This window comes from Festucalex cinctus, chromosome 8, assembly GCF_051991245.1.
Source record: "Festucalex cinctus isolate MCC-2025b chromosome 8, RoL_Fcin_1.0, whole genome shotgun sequence".
Classification (NCBI taxonomy): domain Eukaryota; kingdom Metazoa; phylum Chordata; class Actinopteri; order Syngnathiformes; family Syngnathidae; genus Festucalex; species Festucalex cinctus.
The window spans coordinates 11,892,357-11,905,323 of record NC_135418.1 but is presented as its reverse complement, the minus strand read 5'-3'; the positions used below and the strand labels follow the sequence as shown (position 1 = coordinate 11,905,323).

Sequence of the window (12,967 nt, the reverse complement as noted above, 5' to 3'; positions counted from 1 at the left end):
ACTGGAAAATAAATAAATAAATACATAAATAAATAACAGTCTGTGATTATTTTGTTGTTTGTTTGTTGCTGGGTTAGGCTATTTTATACATATTAGACATATTCATATGTAAAGAAGCATTTTTGTCATATGTCTGTGTAGGAAGTGTGTAGCAGGCCTGTATTTTCACGGCATTCTGAATTTGAATAACGGTACGGTACATTTGAAGTTGAACAATGCTCTCAGTGAATGGTCGCAGTGAAGCAGTGCCTACTCGGGATTTATATCCGAACGCACCTCGAGCAGCTAGTCAAACCAGACCATGACGTCATGGTGAACGTGGACCGGAAGTAGCATCATTGCTAAAGCGTCGAGATCACCAGCTGAGACCAACCAAAACAAACGGAAAATATGGATTATTATGATACATTCGCTTTGAAGACTATGTTAGCCGATTGATGAAGTATCCACATTCCACCGACGCTATCGAGATTCCCGTCTATACTTATTGCGAGCTCATGACTATTGCTATTCCATACTGGCTTTAGCTAGCTAACTAGCTAACTGTGTTGCATTGATCTGTCAACAAAGCAAGTCGCTGAGGGCAAAAATGCAGAGCAAAATAACTCGGCTAATCCGTATTCGTTGATTTATTTTTAAATTCGCAAAACCAGTTTGAGTTAGCTTTGTGGTCAAGATGAGTTGGTTTAACGCATCTCACCTGTCCACTTTCGCAAAACAAGCACTGACGACAGCGCAGAAATCAATCGATCGTGTTCTGGACATTCAAGAAGACGGCCAATGGAGTGACACAACAGTAATGCCTTATGACGGTAGGTTTTACTGAACAGGGGTTGAGCATCTAATGTTAACTGTGTGTTTAAGCGCACTTTATTTATTTTTGTTGTCAGGTGTGACATTGCCTGAAAAGTTGTCTTTAAGTGGTGGATGGGGTTTGACTCAGTGGGAAGCACCACCTGAAGAAAAGGTTTCAACTCTGAATCCCTCTGTGGCCATAACTACTCCTGTCACCCGCACTGTTGTGGATGAATCTGAAAACTTTTTTAGTGCCTTCCTTCCACCTGGAGATGGACAATGCGTCACCACATCCCAGGTAGTTTCTGTACCCCCATCTAAATCTCAGAGGCAGCCTCAGGAAAAAGAAAATAATAGCAAAAATGCTTTGCTGAAGAAAGAAGTAGAGAGTCAAAAGACGGTGTCTGCTGATTCGACTAAAAAATGTCAGACAAGTGGTGATAGCCAACTGGTGGAACTTGAAAGCTCACATCAGGACACTATTCTCCTCCAGCCAGTTTCTCCCATTGAAAATTGTGGTGACCCTACTTGCAGCCCAGATGACACAAGCGGAGAAAACCACAACACTCTCACCAAAGATTCTGTTGACTGTAACACAGAGTGGGCACCGATTCAGACAGAATATAATGTTGGGAAAAATCTGTCAGATTTTTCTGAACCATGTACAGTTTCTGAAGAATCTACAAAGTCTACACATTCAGATCCACCAGCCTCCCAATCTTCCAAGGATGTACATTTAGAGCAGAAAGATTTAAAGGCAGAAGACCGTCAGAGTGACACCCCCTCCCCTCCAGTTAGTGCCTTCTCTTCAGGAACATCCACCACCAGTGACATTGAAGTACTGGACCATGAGAGCGTGTTGAGTGAGAGCTCAGCCAGCTCGAGACAGGAGACAGGAGAAGGAAAGGCTAGCCTTCATTTGATGCATGGCTCATTCCAGCTTCTTTCCGCATCTGCTTGTGGAGATTTCACTCGCTTGGATGACTATCCAAAACTCACAGAGAGTTGTGGTTCCTCCTCAGATGCATTTGAGCGAATTGATTCATTCAGTGTACAATCGCTGGATAGTCGGAGTGTCAGTGAGATTAACTCAGACGATGACATCCCTGGCAGTCGGACGCTTGCTTCCGTAACTTCGGGCGCTGCCCCTCCAGCAGATGTTACATCAGGTGAATGCGAGAAGCAAGAAGGTGGAGTAGTGGAAAGTACAAATGAGGTGGAAGAGGAAAAAGAAAAGTGTTCCACTGGAACTGCGAGGAAGCAGTCTGTGGACGAGATGGAAGAGAGTGGACGGAGTTTGACGCCTGTGAATTGTGAGCAGCCTGAACTGGTGGCTGAGCAGGAACAGGATTCGGGGGTGAACGTTGCACAATCTGATTCCAACTCGAATGCAGAAGAGGAGTCCATTTCACCAGTCGCAGAGGAAATGAAAGGACTTTCAACAGTTCAGATTTTTGATCTTCAAAAGGTACATTTGTATATATGTTTTTTGATAACTCAGTGTGACTTAAAACATTTCAGGTGTAAACACAAATTTGTGCTGTTGTAGGTTATTAGTGAGCTGTCCAGCCGCCTTGAAAAGCGAGAGTCTCAGCTGCTGGTAGTCAGCAAGGACAAGGCTCGACTGGAAGAACAGTGTGACAATCTTAGAGAGTGAGTATAGGCCACTGACACTAAATTTTCTGCCTCAGAAAGCTCTGAAAGCATTGCTGATATTGTCTCATGGTACATTATTTTTGTTTTAACGCTCGTAACATACTGTGCAGGTTAAGCGTTGATTTTATTCTCCTTGCTGCGATCTGGACTTTTCTTTAATTTTAAATTAATTTCAGTGAATTTTATTTTGCACTTAATCAAACCTTAATTCAAATTAGAGCAGTGGTTCTCAACCCTGGTTCCTGGGGACCCCTATCCAGCCTGTTTTCAATGTCTCCCTGAGCCAATACTGGTGAGGATTGTGATCAGGCTTCTCCAGAGCTTGCTGATTAGCTGATCTTTGATCGCCTGTGTTGGCTGAGGGAAACTATTGCCGGACAAATGAAACGTATCCTCCTGACTACCAGCAATTCAGATTTGTCCTCTGTAGGGGACCTTTTTAAACCAGAATATCTCCCACCCAATGCATATGATTGAATTAACATTTTGTGCTACATAGAGGAGATTCAGAGCTTTCCAATGATACCAAATGTGTAGGGGTGGGGCTTTGCTACCTTTCATTGCATCATAAAAGAAAATGGATTCCCTCAGTGCAAGCACTTTTTAGAGAAGAAGAAAAGTAAGTGTATAACACTTTTTATTGAACATATTTAGGCTTTTAATGTTGTTAGTAGGTGTTCTATAAGACTCATAAGAACACATTAAAGTATTGTTTGAATTATTTTAACTGTATTTGAGCCTAGCATTTAAGTTTTAAAAAATGTCCTCCGTAGTGGACACATCATAGCATAATAAAAACTTTTCTTTTTTTTTTTCCCAAAATTTATTTTGCAGTATTCCAGTTACTTCACAAAGATTGGGGAATATCAAAAATAAACATGATTGGACAATATTTTTTTTTCTTGGTAGTCAGGTGGATGTTATAAAAAAAACAATTTTTTTGGGTTGACTTCCCCTTTCATGGGTTAAATGAAATCTTTCAGGAGTCTAGATATATTGTATTATCAGGATTGTTATCAAGCTCCTGCAGACCTTGCTGATGAGCTGATAATTTGAATCTGGTTAGTTTTGAAGAGAGAAACATCCAAAATATGCTGTATATCTGCTATTGAGGACTGGAGTTGGTGACCCCCGCACTTAAATAAGTGTGTTCTCCTTACAGTGAAGTTATAACTCTGAAGGAGGAGAGCTCCACAGTCCAGTCCTTAAAAGATGAATTTACACAGCGCATAGCAGACACTGAGAGGAAAGCCCAGTTGGCTTGCAAAGAAAGAGATATAGCCAAGAAGGTAATTTTGATTTGATAAACTTTTTATTGAATTGATACATTTTCTGTCCAGATAGTAGAATAATCTTAATATTAATAGGGAAAATCTACAGTTGGCCACAAGTGTTTGTTTCAAGGTTTGCATATCTTCACAGGAAATTAAGGGACTGCGAGAGGAGCTTTCTTCAAGACTTCACTCCAGTGTTTCATTGGAGCTTATCAAAGAGAAAGAGGAACAGATCAGAGGCCTGCTGGAAGAGGGTAAGAAAACAAACCACACCGTAAATGTACTACCAACAGCAAATACAGTACAGTAAGTACAAGCTTGACACAGTTCACTTTTAACTTCTAACATTAATCTTGTCAACCATCACAGTTCAATAGCGAGCTGTCTTTAAGATCTAAGGCACTATTGAAGCTTCAATGTTAATTCCGCAGTTAAAAAATTATTTCACCACATGGCGCTGTCCTGAAATTGAATTATTTGTTTATTTTTTTCCCCTAAACACAATATTAATCAGAGTAGTACTGCAGACAACATGCAATGTATTCTTGCTTTAAACATTTTCGGATTTAGTTCTCCTTCAAGTCATCTGGGATTGACCCCCTTAGCTCTCTGAGCAGGATAAGTCTTGCCATAAATTATGCTAACGTGTGTAAAAGTAAGCCATTTAATAAGGCACAGTGAAATTAGAACGCAATGAGAAGTAGTAGATAATGAAGCACAGTCCAAAATAAACTACTTCTTGAATGAAATCAAGATAAGAACAGTAGGTAGGTATTCATTTGACCTCATGTCTACATAGTTACTATCGTTCTGCTATTGTTGTTTTTGTCACTTTAAATGGCAAAATAATGTCAGCTGATTGCCTCAATATTAGTGATAGTCCGATATGTTTTTTTTTTCAAGGCCGATACCGATACAAATTATTAATAGTCAATGAGGCCGATAACAGATATTTCAAGCCGATATTCATTTGCAGTAAAAAAGAAAAAAAAACCAAAACTATATTTACAGATTTGTTTAAAAAATTATAACCAAAATTGCAGGGAGCTTCCAGGCTCATTAGCATGTATTAGGCTAAATTAAAAAATAAATAAATACAAATTAAAAAGCAAGTAAATAGATTCCTAAAGAGTTCTACTGTAAATCATTTTTTCAACTAAAAATTCAACATCATTTCTTGATTTATTTGTTTAATAATTGCAAAAGTGCAGGGAGTTCCTATTTTTTTTATAAAGTGGAAATTTAAATAGATCCATAAATCAAAATGTCCCTGCATCTCACTGATTGACAAATGCATGCGAATGAAGCTAATTTGGAGTTTTTGCTAGGGTTTGTAAAACGTTTCAAAAGATCTTCGCAGTGAAAAATGATGAAAGCCCCAAATTCGCTACGTTCGCAAGTATTCACTGCTCAGTGAGATGCCAACTTTAATCGGCCTTCATATGTATTTATTTTTTGGGACTTTGATTTTATAACCAACGGCATTAGCATGATTCACGAGGTCTTAACAAAATTTGATTGTAAATAATTTTGATGGTAGCTTGTCATAAGCATTTTAATGTAATTAGCCTGGCCTGATAGTTTTGGAACATTGCCCTCCCATTTCCCCAGTCTGTTCGACAATTTATTGCTGAAGTTATTCAGTATGGCGTGTCTGGAGAGCTTTTTCAATGTCAGACAAGGGCTCAACAGCCCATCAGCAGGTTCAGAAACTTTCTTTACTGCTTATCCACGGGACAAGGATGAGCTGCGGAATGTCACCCGCGTTAGGGTGAGAGATGGGGTACATCCTGGACTGGTCGCCAGCCAATTGTAAGGTACAGGCCAAACAACCATCCATTCTCTTAACCACGTATCCTCACTCATGGGGAAGCCCTAGAATAAAACCATCTCTTAAAATGAAAAACAGCAATAGCCGAGAACTGAAATCACGTAGCTATGTGGATGCTTGAGGTAAAGCTCATGACTCAAAACATATTTGTTTTGAGTGAAATGTTGTTCAGGAGTGATAAATGTTTGCCTGTTTACATTTCACTTCTAGGTGAAAAGTTGTCCAAGCAACAGCTTCAGCATAGTAACATCATCAAGAAACTGCGTGCGAAAGAGAAGGACAGTGACGCAAGACTCGCCAAGCAACAGAAGAAAATAAAGGAACTCGAGGATGAGCTCAGACATCTGCAGCAGGTGGGAAGTTAGTGCAGTGCTAAGATGTCCCCATTTAAAACTTATAGAAATGCTTTGTTTGAAAAGGGTAGAGCAGAAAGGAAAGACGCAAGGACTAATATGCCACTTACTCTTGTTACTAGCAACGAAAACTCTTGATATTGAAAGGCAATTAAATCCAAACAAAATGTTGTAGTGATTCGGAAAAAAATACATCTGAAGCGTGTATGTTCATGTCGTGATTACTTCCGCCAAACGAGGACTGCTTTTCTTGTCATCTTGTACTATGTTGGTTCCAAGAATGATCATAAAAGATGGTAAATGGTAAATGTTTCAAGGAAAGGTGTAATGGTCAATCTTTTTGGATTTTTGTGGAAGCGCACACAGATGCCAAAGCCCCTTCTAATAGAAAAGTAGGTCTCGTTTTTTATCAGATGGCTTTGCTGCCATCTTGTGGCAGGTTTGGGCGTTTCAAAAACCCCCCAAAACAAAACAGCGTAGAGCTGAATTTTTCAGTGAATTATCGTGGGGAAGTTCCCCAAATAAGTCTGTGAATGAATCTAAACTAGGCAGGAGAACTGTATTTACTTTCTAGTATTCTGTAGATTTGCAACTGATGGAACTTTCCACACTTCTGGAAACTAAACAACATGACCTTGTTAATAATACAAAGGGAAGCAAAACAGAAATTATGAAGAAACAATCAAATGTAATTTATATGCATAGTTGTTAGTTACCGTATATGTATTGTTTTTGAAAATGGAACAAAATATGTTTCTCATCCTTTGTTCGTTTGTTTTAAATGGTCAGAATTAATGTTAAAGTTCTATCAAGAATGACAGACATTTAAGAAAAAAACTGTACAGTCAATTTGTTTCCTTTTCTTTTAAGGATTAAAGTTGTATATTTTTGGTTTGTATATAGGTTTTGGAGGAGAAGGAAGAAGTGGAGAAGCAGCATAGAGACAACATCAAGAAGCTGAACTCAGCTGTAGAGCGTCAGGAGAAGGAGCAGAGCAGGCTTCAGACAGACTCTGAGGAGCTGCTTGAGAAAAACAGAAGTCTCCAGGCTGCTCTGGATAATTCTTACAAGTAAACACCATCTTATGCTTATTCTGATGATGAATATTTTGGACTACCTTGAGCTTGTTAGCGAACATTGAAAGTTGGACATGTGCATGCAAAAGTTCAAAGAAGGTAAGTTGAGATGTAAAGGTGATAATGGACTTCACGTTCCGCTTGAAAGCTGAATATAAATACCCTGAACTTTTTCGTGAGTACTATGTTTGGTCATCTTTAACCTTTTTGTTTTCAGGGAGCTAACAGAACTTCACAAAGCCAATGCCAGCAGAGCCAGTGAGGTTGAAGAGGCAGCTCTGAGTAGGGAGATACAAGCCAAGGAGCTGCAAAGCTTGGCCCTTGAAAAGGCACAGGAGGAGGCCCGGATGCAGCAAGAGCTTCTAGCCAATCAGGTGACACTGGCTTGTGCTTTAGACACACATTCAAACATAAATCCCTGTCAGTCCCGTTGGGTTGGTCGTTGTTGTGCAATGCTGACATAGTAGTTTGAAATGTACAATATATTGCATATTTAAGCATTCTTCTTAGTTACAAGGACTAAAGTAGTATCATTTAGTAAGGTCTTGGCAATCAGAACAGTTGAGTATCTTATTTCAAGTCCTGATGTGGACAAAAAAAAAAAGCATCTATTTGTTGGAGAGATGCTAGTCTGTAGCATTGTTGATTGGCCCGACATTGACATACACAAACATAGTGAAAAGTGAGGTCTTCAAGTGGCTATGTTCATTCAGTAACTGTCAATGTGACGTGCAGGTGAGTGACCTGAGATTGGCGCTCCAGAGGGCGGAGCAACAGCAGGCAAGGAAAGAAGATTATTTAAGAGAGGAGATCAATGAGTTACAGCAGGTAATATACCGGTAGTAATGTTGGGTCTCATTCTACAACTCTAGTTCTCCTGTTACGCCACTTTTTTTTTTTTTTTTTTTTTTTTTTTTTTTTTTTTTTTTTTAAATCTTCTTCCACAGAGGCTCCAGGAAGCAGAGTCAAGGAACCAGGAGCTCAGTGAAAATGTTACTTCAGCAACGAGACCCTTGCTGCGTCAAATTGAGAATCTGCAAGCGTCACTGGGTGGACAAACGGCATCCTGGGAAAAACTAGAGAAGAGCATCTCTGATAGGCTTGGTAAGAGTTGAATGCTTTTCTGCATGTGGGGAAAACCTGAAGGTATGCATAGAATGATTATTTTGGGAAAAGCACGATACCAACTTGATGAAATCATTTTTTAAAGTAAATCATGATTTTTTTTTTTAAGAATGTTATTGCGTTTGTTTGTCCTGAACCTGTTTATACTAACAAACATGATATATAGTATGTAGAGACATAGATTGACGGATGGATACTTTTCACGTTTTCACACAATTTATTGTGTTTGCATTTAACAGCAGGTGTGCTATGTGGAGCAAAAAAATGATTTGTCCCCTAAAATAAGCTTATTCTCCCTTTCTCTTACTCTCAGTTGAAGCCCAGGCACAACTAGCCGTTGCGGTTGAGAAGGAACGTGCAGCAACAGAAGATTTGCTCTCCATTAAGTGCCAGTTGGCCTCACTCGAGTCCCAAAATTCCCTTCTTCGCCAGGAGAAGGTCAGGCTGCTGGCACGTGTGGAGACTGAGAAGAGCAGGAGAGAGAAATTGGAAGATGAAAGCAGCAGGTAGTAAAGTGCAGATTAAAAAACGTATAATATGTATTATCATAATCGTAGCTACATTTTTTTTAACTTGATGACTTATAGGAGCAGACGCTTTTAAATATTAATCTACATGCAAAGGTGTCTCAAGTAGCTTAATGGCATGGAATGTGAGCATGCTTGGTAGATTTATCTTGCTTAAAATGAGCAAGTTGCATAAACAAAGAATCACAAACACAAATTCAACTTGGCTGCAGACAAAATATTATTATTACATAGCGTAATGCAATTCCTCTCTCTCTCTCTCTCTCTCTCTCTCTCTCTCTCTCTCTCTCTCTCTCTCTCTTTTTAATTACTGGTATATGTGGAATAACATCTAACTCTTGAAACAATTTCGAGAGAAAAACTTTATTTTCGTGCGGCTCAGCGACATTTTGTACTTAAATGCCAGGTTATGCGCCATAAGTGCTGATTATTCTACACAACTATAACAGTTGAAACAATAAAAATCCGACATTGATTTAAGAGTTCAATTGTTGAAATGGATGGAATTTCTCTCCCCAATTGTTTATATGTGATGCTATTGCTTCATGGAGATTTGTTCCGTTTGGATTAATGCTGTTCAGTGCAAAGATTAAGATAATCACTTGGAAAAGAAAACACAATGTAGATAAAATGCAGATTGTGTATCGCAAGTGTCATGAATCTTTCATTCTCGAATTTTACTGACTGACCCTTTTGTCTTATTTCAATGTAGAGAGCATATTGAGTTGGCAAATCTACAAGGAGAACACAATCGCGTGCTCGAAGAAGCAAAGAAAGAAAAGGTATAATTTTGACCCCCCCACTTATTGCTCTTGAACTCTACAAGATGTCTGCTTTACTTAAAGTATGTGCCCCTTCCAACGTTACCAGCTGCTGCTCACCAATCAACTCGAGATGGAGAAAATGAAGGTGGAACAGGAGAAGAGAAAATACTATTTGGCACAAGAGGCACTCAAGGAAAAGGTTTGCGCTATTCACTTGAATTTGTTTCCATTGTGATCTCATAACTATGTTCTCTAATGTTTTTTTGTTTTGTTTTTTTCCTGTTGAGGAGCAGAAGAGCATAACCCATGATCTGCCAGCTTCTTCCACGCCCACACTGTCCCGCTCTAGCTCCATAAGTGGAGCTGACAATGCTGGTTTGCACTCCTCGATATTTTCACAGGTATACTAGTTAGATTAACAGTACCGTTTCCTCAAATAGGAGACTCCACTTGAATAGGAGGCATGATTCAATTACTTGCACATGTTGTAAACAAGTTCTGTGTGGCGATACAAAGATAATCTGATGTGAAGTGAGTCTTTTCTAGTGATTAGTGTGTACTTGATGTTGTATGGGTCCGAATGACATTTTTGCACCCAAGTAAGTACAAGTCACTTGATTTTGAGTATATGCTGATCCAATACCTTGGCAATGCATTAACTCATTCAAACCCAAAAACTTTTTAATACTGTGTGTCCTTTCCTCTCAAAAACGTGTAAAAACGTTTTAAAATACTATGTCCTTTCCTCTAAAAAAAAAAAAAAAACGTTTTGTTTTTTTTGTTTTTTGTTTTTAATGCAAGGACATACAGAAGGCTTTGATGCAGCTTCTGACATGAAGATGTGGCTTAAAGCAATGATAGTTATTAAAAAACAACCAAAAAAAAAAAAAATGGGTAGCAGCAGAGTGTAAGAGATCAGCCAGGGCCATGTTGGAACAAGCTTTTTTTTGTAAGTGTTTTCACCAGGAATGTATATGTATATAGTTTTTTCCTGATGAAAGAAGAGACTCTAATCTTTCTTTTGGTAGGGTCCATGTTTTTATAGCAATAGGATACAATATTCTGTTGGCCTTGCAAAATCAGTCAAAATCCAATTAAACAGCCGGAGCGAAAAAATGGCTGGGAGTGAATGAGTTAAGAAGAAAACATATAAATATTTCATCATAAGTTAAAAAAAAAAAAAACAGAAATCTCAATTAGTGCAGTAACAAAATAAAGTGCTTAAATGGTCAGTTCCACTAAGTGCAACATTGGACAAGTATGTAAAAGAATTCTATTTTAACAGGAATTTGGACTGGTCGTGTATACGCAGGCAAAAATTGTTACCTCTTGGTCTCTTTTGGTTGCATGTGTAGTACTTGACTCATACTTTTTTCTCCAAAGGATGATTCTTTAGACCATACAATGGGCAGTGGGACCATGTCTGTGTCGATGAACGGGACCAACTTGTATGAAGCTGCCCGACTGTCTGGTGGCTCCAATGTCATAGAGAATATGCAGTCTCAACTCAAACTGAGGGAAGGAGAGATAGCACAGTTGCAGGTAGCAATTAACACAATTACACACAAGAGAAGAATTATGCCAATGCTCATGTTCAATTTGTCTGTTGAACACTTTGCTTTCTTGTGCCATGTTAGCTTGAGATTTCTAGTCTGGAGAGGAGTCGCTCTGTGATGGCAGAGGAGATGGTACAACTCACTAATCAAAATGATGAGATGCAGGAGCAGGTTGAAGAGATCCCCAAGTTGAGAATTCAACTCAAGGTGAGGACTAACAGACAGACACCCCAAGTACAACATATATTTGGGGATTTTGACAGATTTATCTACTTGGCTTAATGTGTTTTTCAGGAGCTGGAGCAGAGGCACAACACCATCTTGCAGATGTATGGAGAAAAAGCTGAAGAAGCAGAAGAGCTGAGGCTGGACCTTGAAGATGTTAAGAGCATGTTTAAAACCCAAATTGATGAACTGCTGAAGAACCAGAAATAAATCTATTGCACTTTGTTTGTAGGGGATTCACAGAGTAAAACTTTACACTTTAAAAAGAAAATCAACTGTATTATAAATAATTTTATTTTGATTAATAATACAACTTAAAAAAAGAAAATAATTATTATAAATCATTTTATTTTGGTTAATAATACAATATTCTGGCAGGAGTTTCCACGAAATCGCATAGTGTACTTTACATAGCACCAAATCAGTATGAAGGATACACTGATCCAGATCAGAAATAAGAAAAAAAAACAATGTACAAACAACCTTAGTGAAACTTCCAGGCATAGCAGAGGTCACGGAAAGGAAACTCAACAATGGCTTCTGCCGACATCGAGGTCTTATCACATTGATCAACTGTTTAAAAGATAAGACTACTGACAGCATCAGGGATATTCTTTTGTGACCAATGATGTTATATGCAAGGAGAGTTAGAGACCTCAACAAAATTTTAGGCCATTCTGATGGCCCATGATGGCCCATGATGGCCCAACACACACATCACAGCACAGTAAATATACTGTGCCCCCAACACCCCCCTTATTTTGGAATCCATGTTTTGGTTCTCTCGACTAGTTCATCTTTGCAATTGTATTGATGTGGTGAAGGTTTTTACACTGAACAGATTCTCCCCGGGTTTCTTGAATTAAATATTAAAGATGTACAGTTCATAGAAATTATATTACTATTGTTTTACAGCATAGCCATACCAGTGTGTGCTTTGTTGTTGAGATCTCAATGTAAATGTATACATATATGAATAAAGATTTGAGTAGTGGGGGAAAACAAATCTTGCTTGGTTCTTAGTCATTCTTGATCTTGCAGTCCATTTGTCAGCGACAGAAACTGTCACAAAATTATTTGGCAATGTGACAAGGTCCTTACGCAACAAAATTAATGACTTAAAAACGAAAGTTACAACTGTAACTACGGTTCTATGAGTCCCGGACGACCGCCAGAAGGCGGTGCTTTAAGCACTGAATGACCAATACCGGCGTAGTCGCGAGGGATCTCAGACACAAACCTCACTGAGAAGCCCCAGCAGGACCCAAGATCACGCCAAGCGGATGGGGAGAGGTGACATCCACGCTATAAAACCTGGAGAAGGTGCAAGGCGTCGCCCATGAGGCAGCAGCACAGATATCCTCCAGGGAAACACCCCTCAGGGCGGCCCAGGACGTGGCAACGCTCCTGGTGGAGTGACAGCGCACCCCTGACGGCAGGGGGCGGCCCGACAGCAGGTAGGAATGGCGAATGGCATCCACGACCCAGTGAGACAAGCGCTGCTTGGAGAGAGCGGAGCCCTTGGTAGGACCACCATAACAAACAAAAAGCTGGGCAGACGTACGAAAGCCCGCCGTAGCGTCAATGTAACACTGCAAGGCTCTCACCGGACACAAGAGCTCCGGCCTGTCCCCACCATCAGCAGGAGTGGGTACATAACGTTTAAGCCGTAGAGGCTGGTTAGAACGAGAGCCAGACAACACCTTGGGAATGAAGGCAGTGTTCGGCCACAGAGTGACGCCGGCGCCATCCGGGTGCCATCGCAGGCAATCGGGGCTAACCGAC

At 39.7% G+C, this 12,967-nt stretch overlaps 1 protein-coding gene across 2 annotated transcripts; it reads left to right on the top strand.

Annotated features, from left to right (window-relative positions):
* Window positions 1-284: 284 nt before the first annotated feature.
* tmf1 (TATA element modulatory factor 1) lies at window positions 285-12,188 on the top strand. Of its 2 annotated transcripts, none has more exons than XM_077530092.1 (17): window positions 285-812; window positions 891-2,263; window positions 2,345-2,448; window positions 3,614-3,740; window positions 3,874-3,979; window positions 5,767-5,909; window positions 6,813-6,979; window positions 7,203-7,359; window positions 7,721-7,813; window positions 7,933-8,089; window positions 8,424-8,616; window positions 9,350-9,419; window positions 9,508-9,600; window positions 9,695-9,802; window positions 10,785-10,943; window positions 11,039-11,164; window positions 11,252-12,188. In XM_077530092.1, exons 1-17 carry the CDS (start codon window positions 677-679, stop codon window positions 11,390-11,392), a joined length of 3,453 nt encoding a protein of 1,150 aa, XP_077386218.1. In that variant the 5' UTR covers window positions 285-676; the 3' UTR covers window positions 11,393-12,188. The 2 variants fall into 2 exon arrangements, with proteins under 2 accessions (XP_077386218.1, XP_077386216.1); XM_077530090.1 differs by having other exon boundaries at window positions 9,689-9,802.
* Window positions 12,189-12,967: the final 779 nt, after the last annotated feature.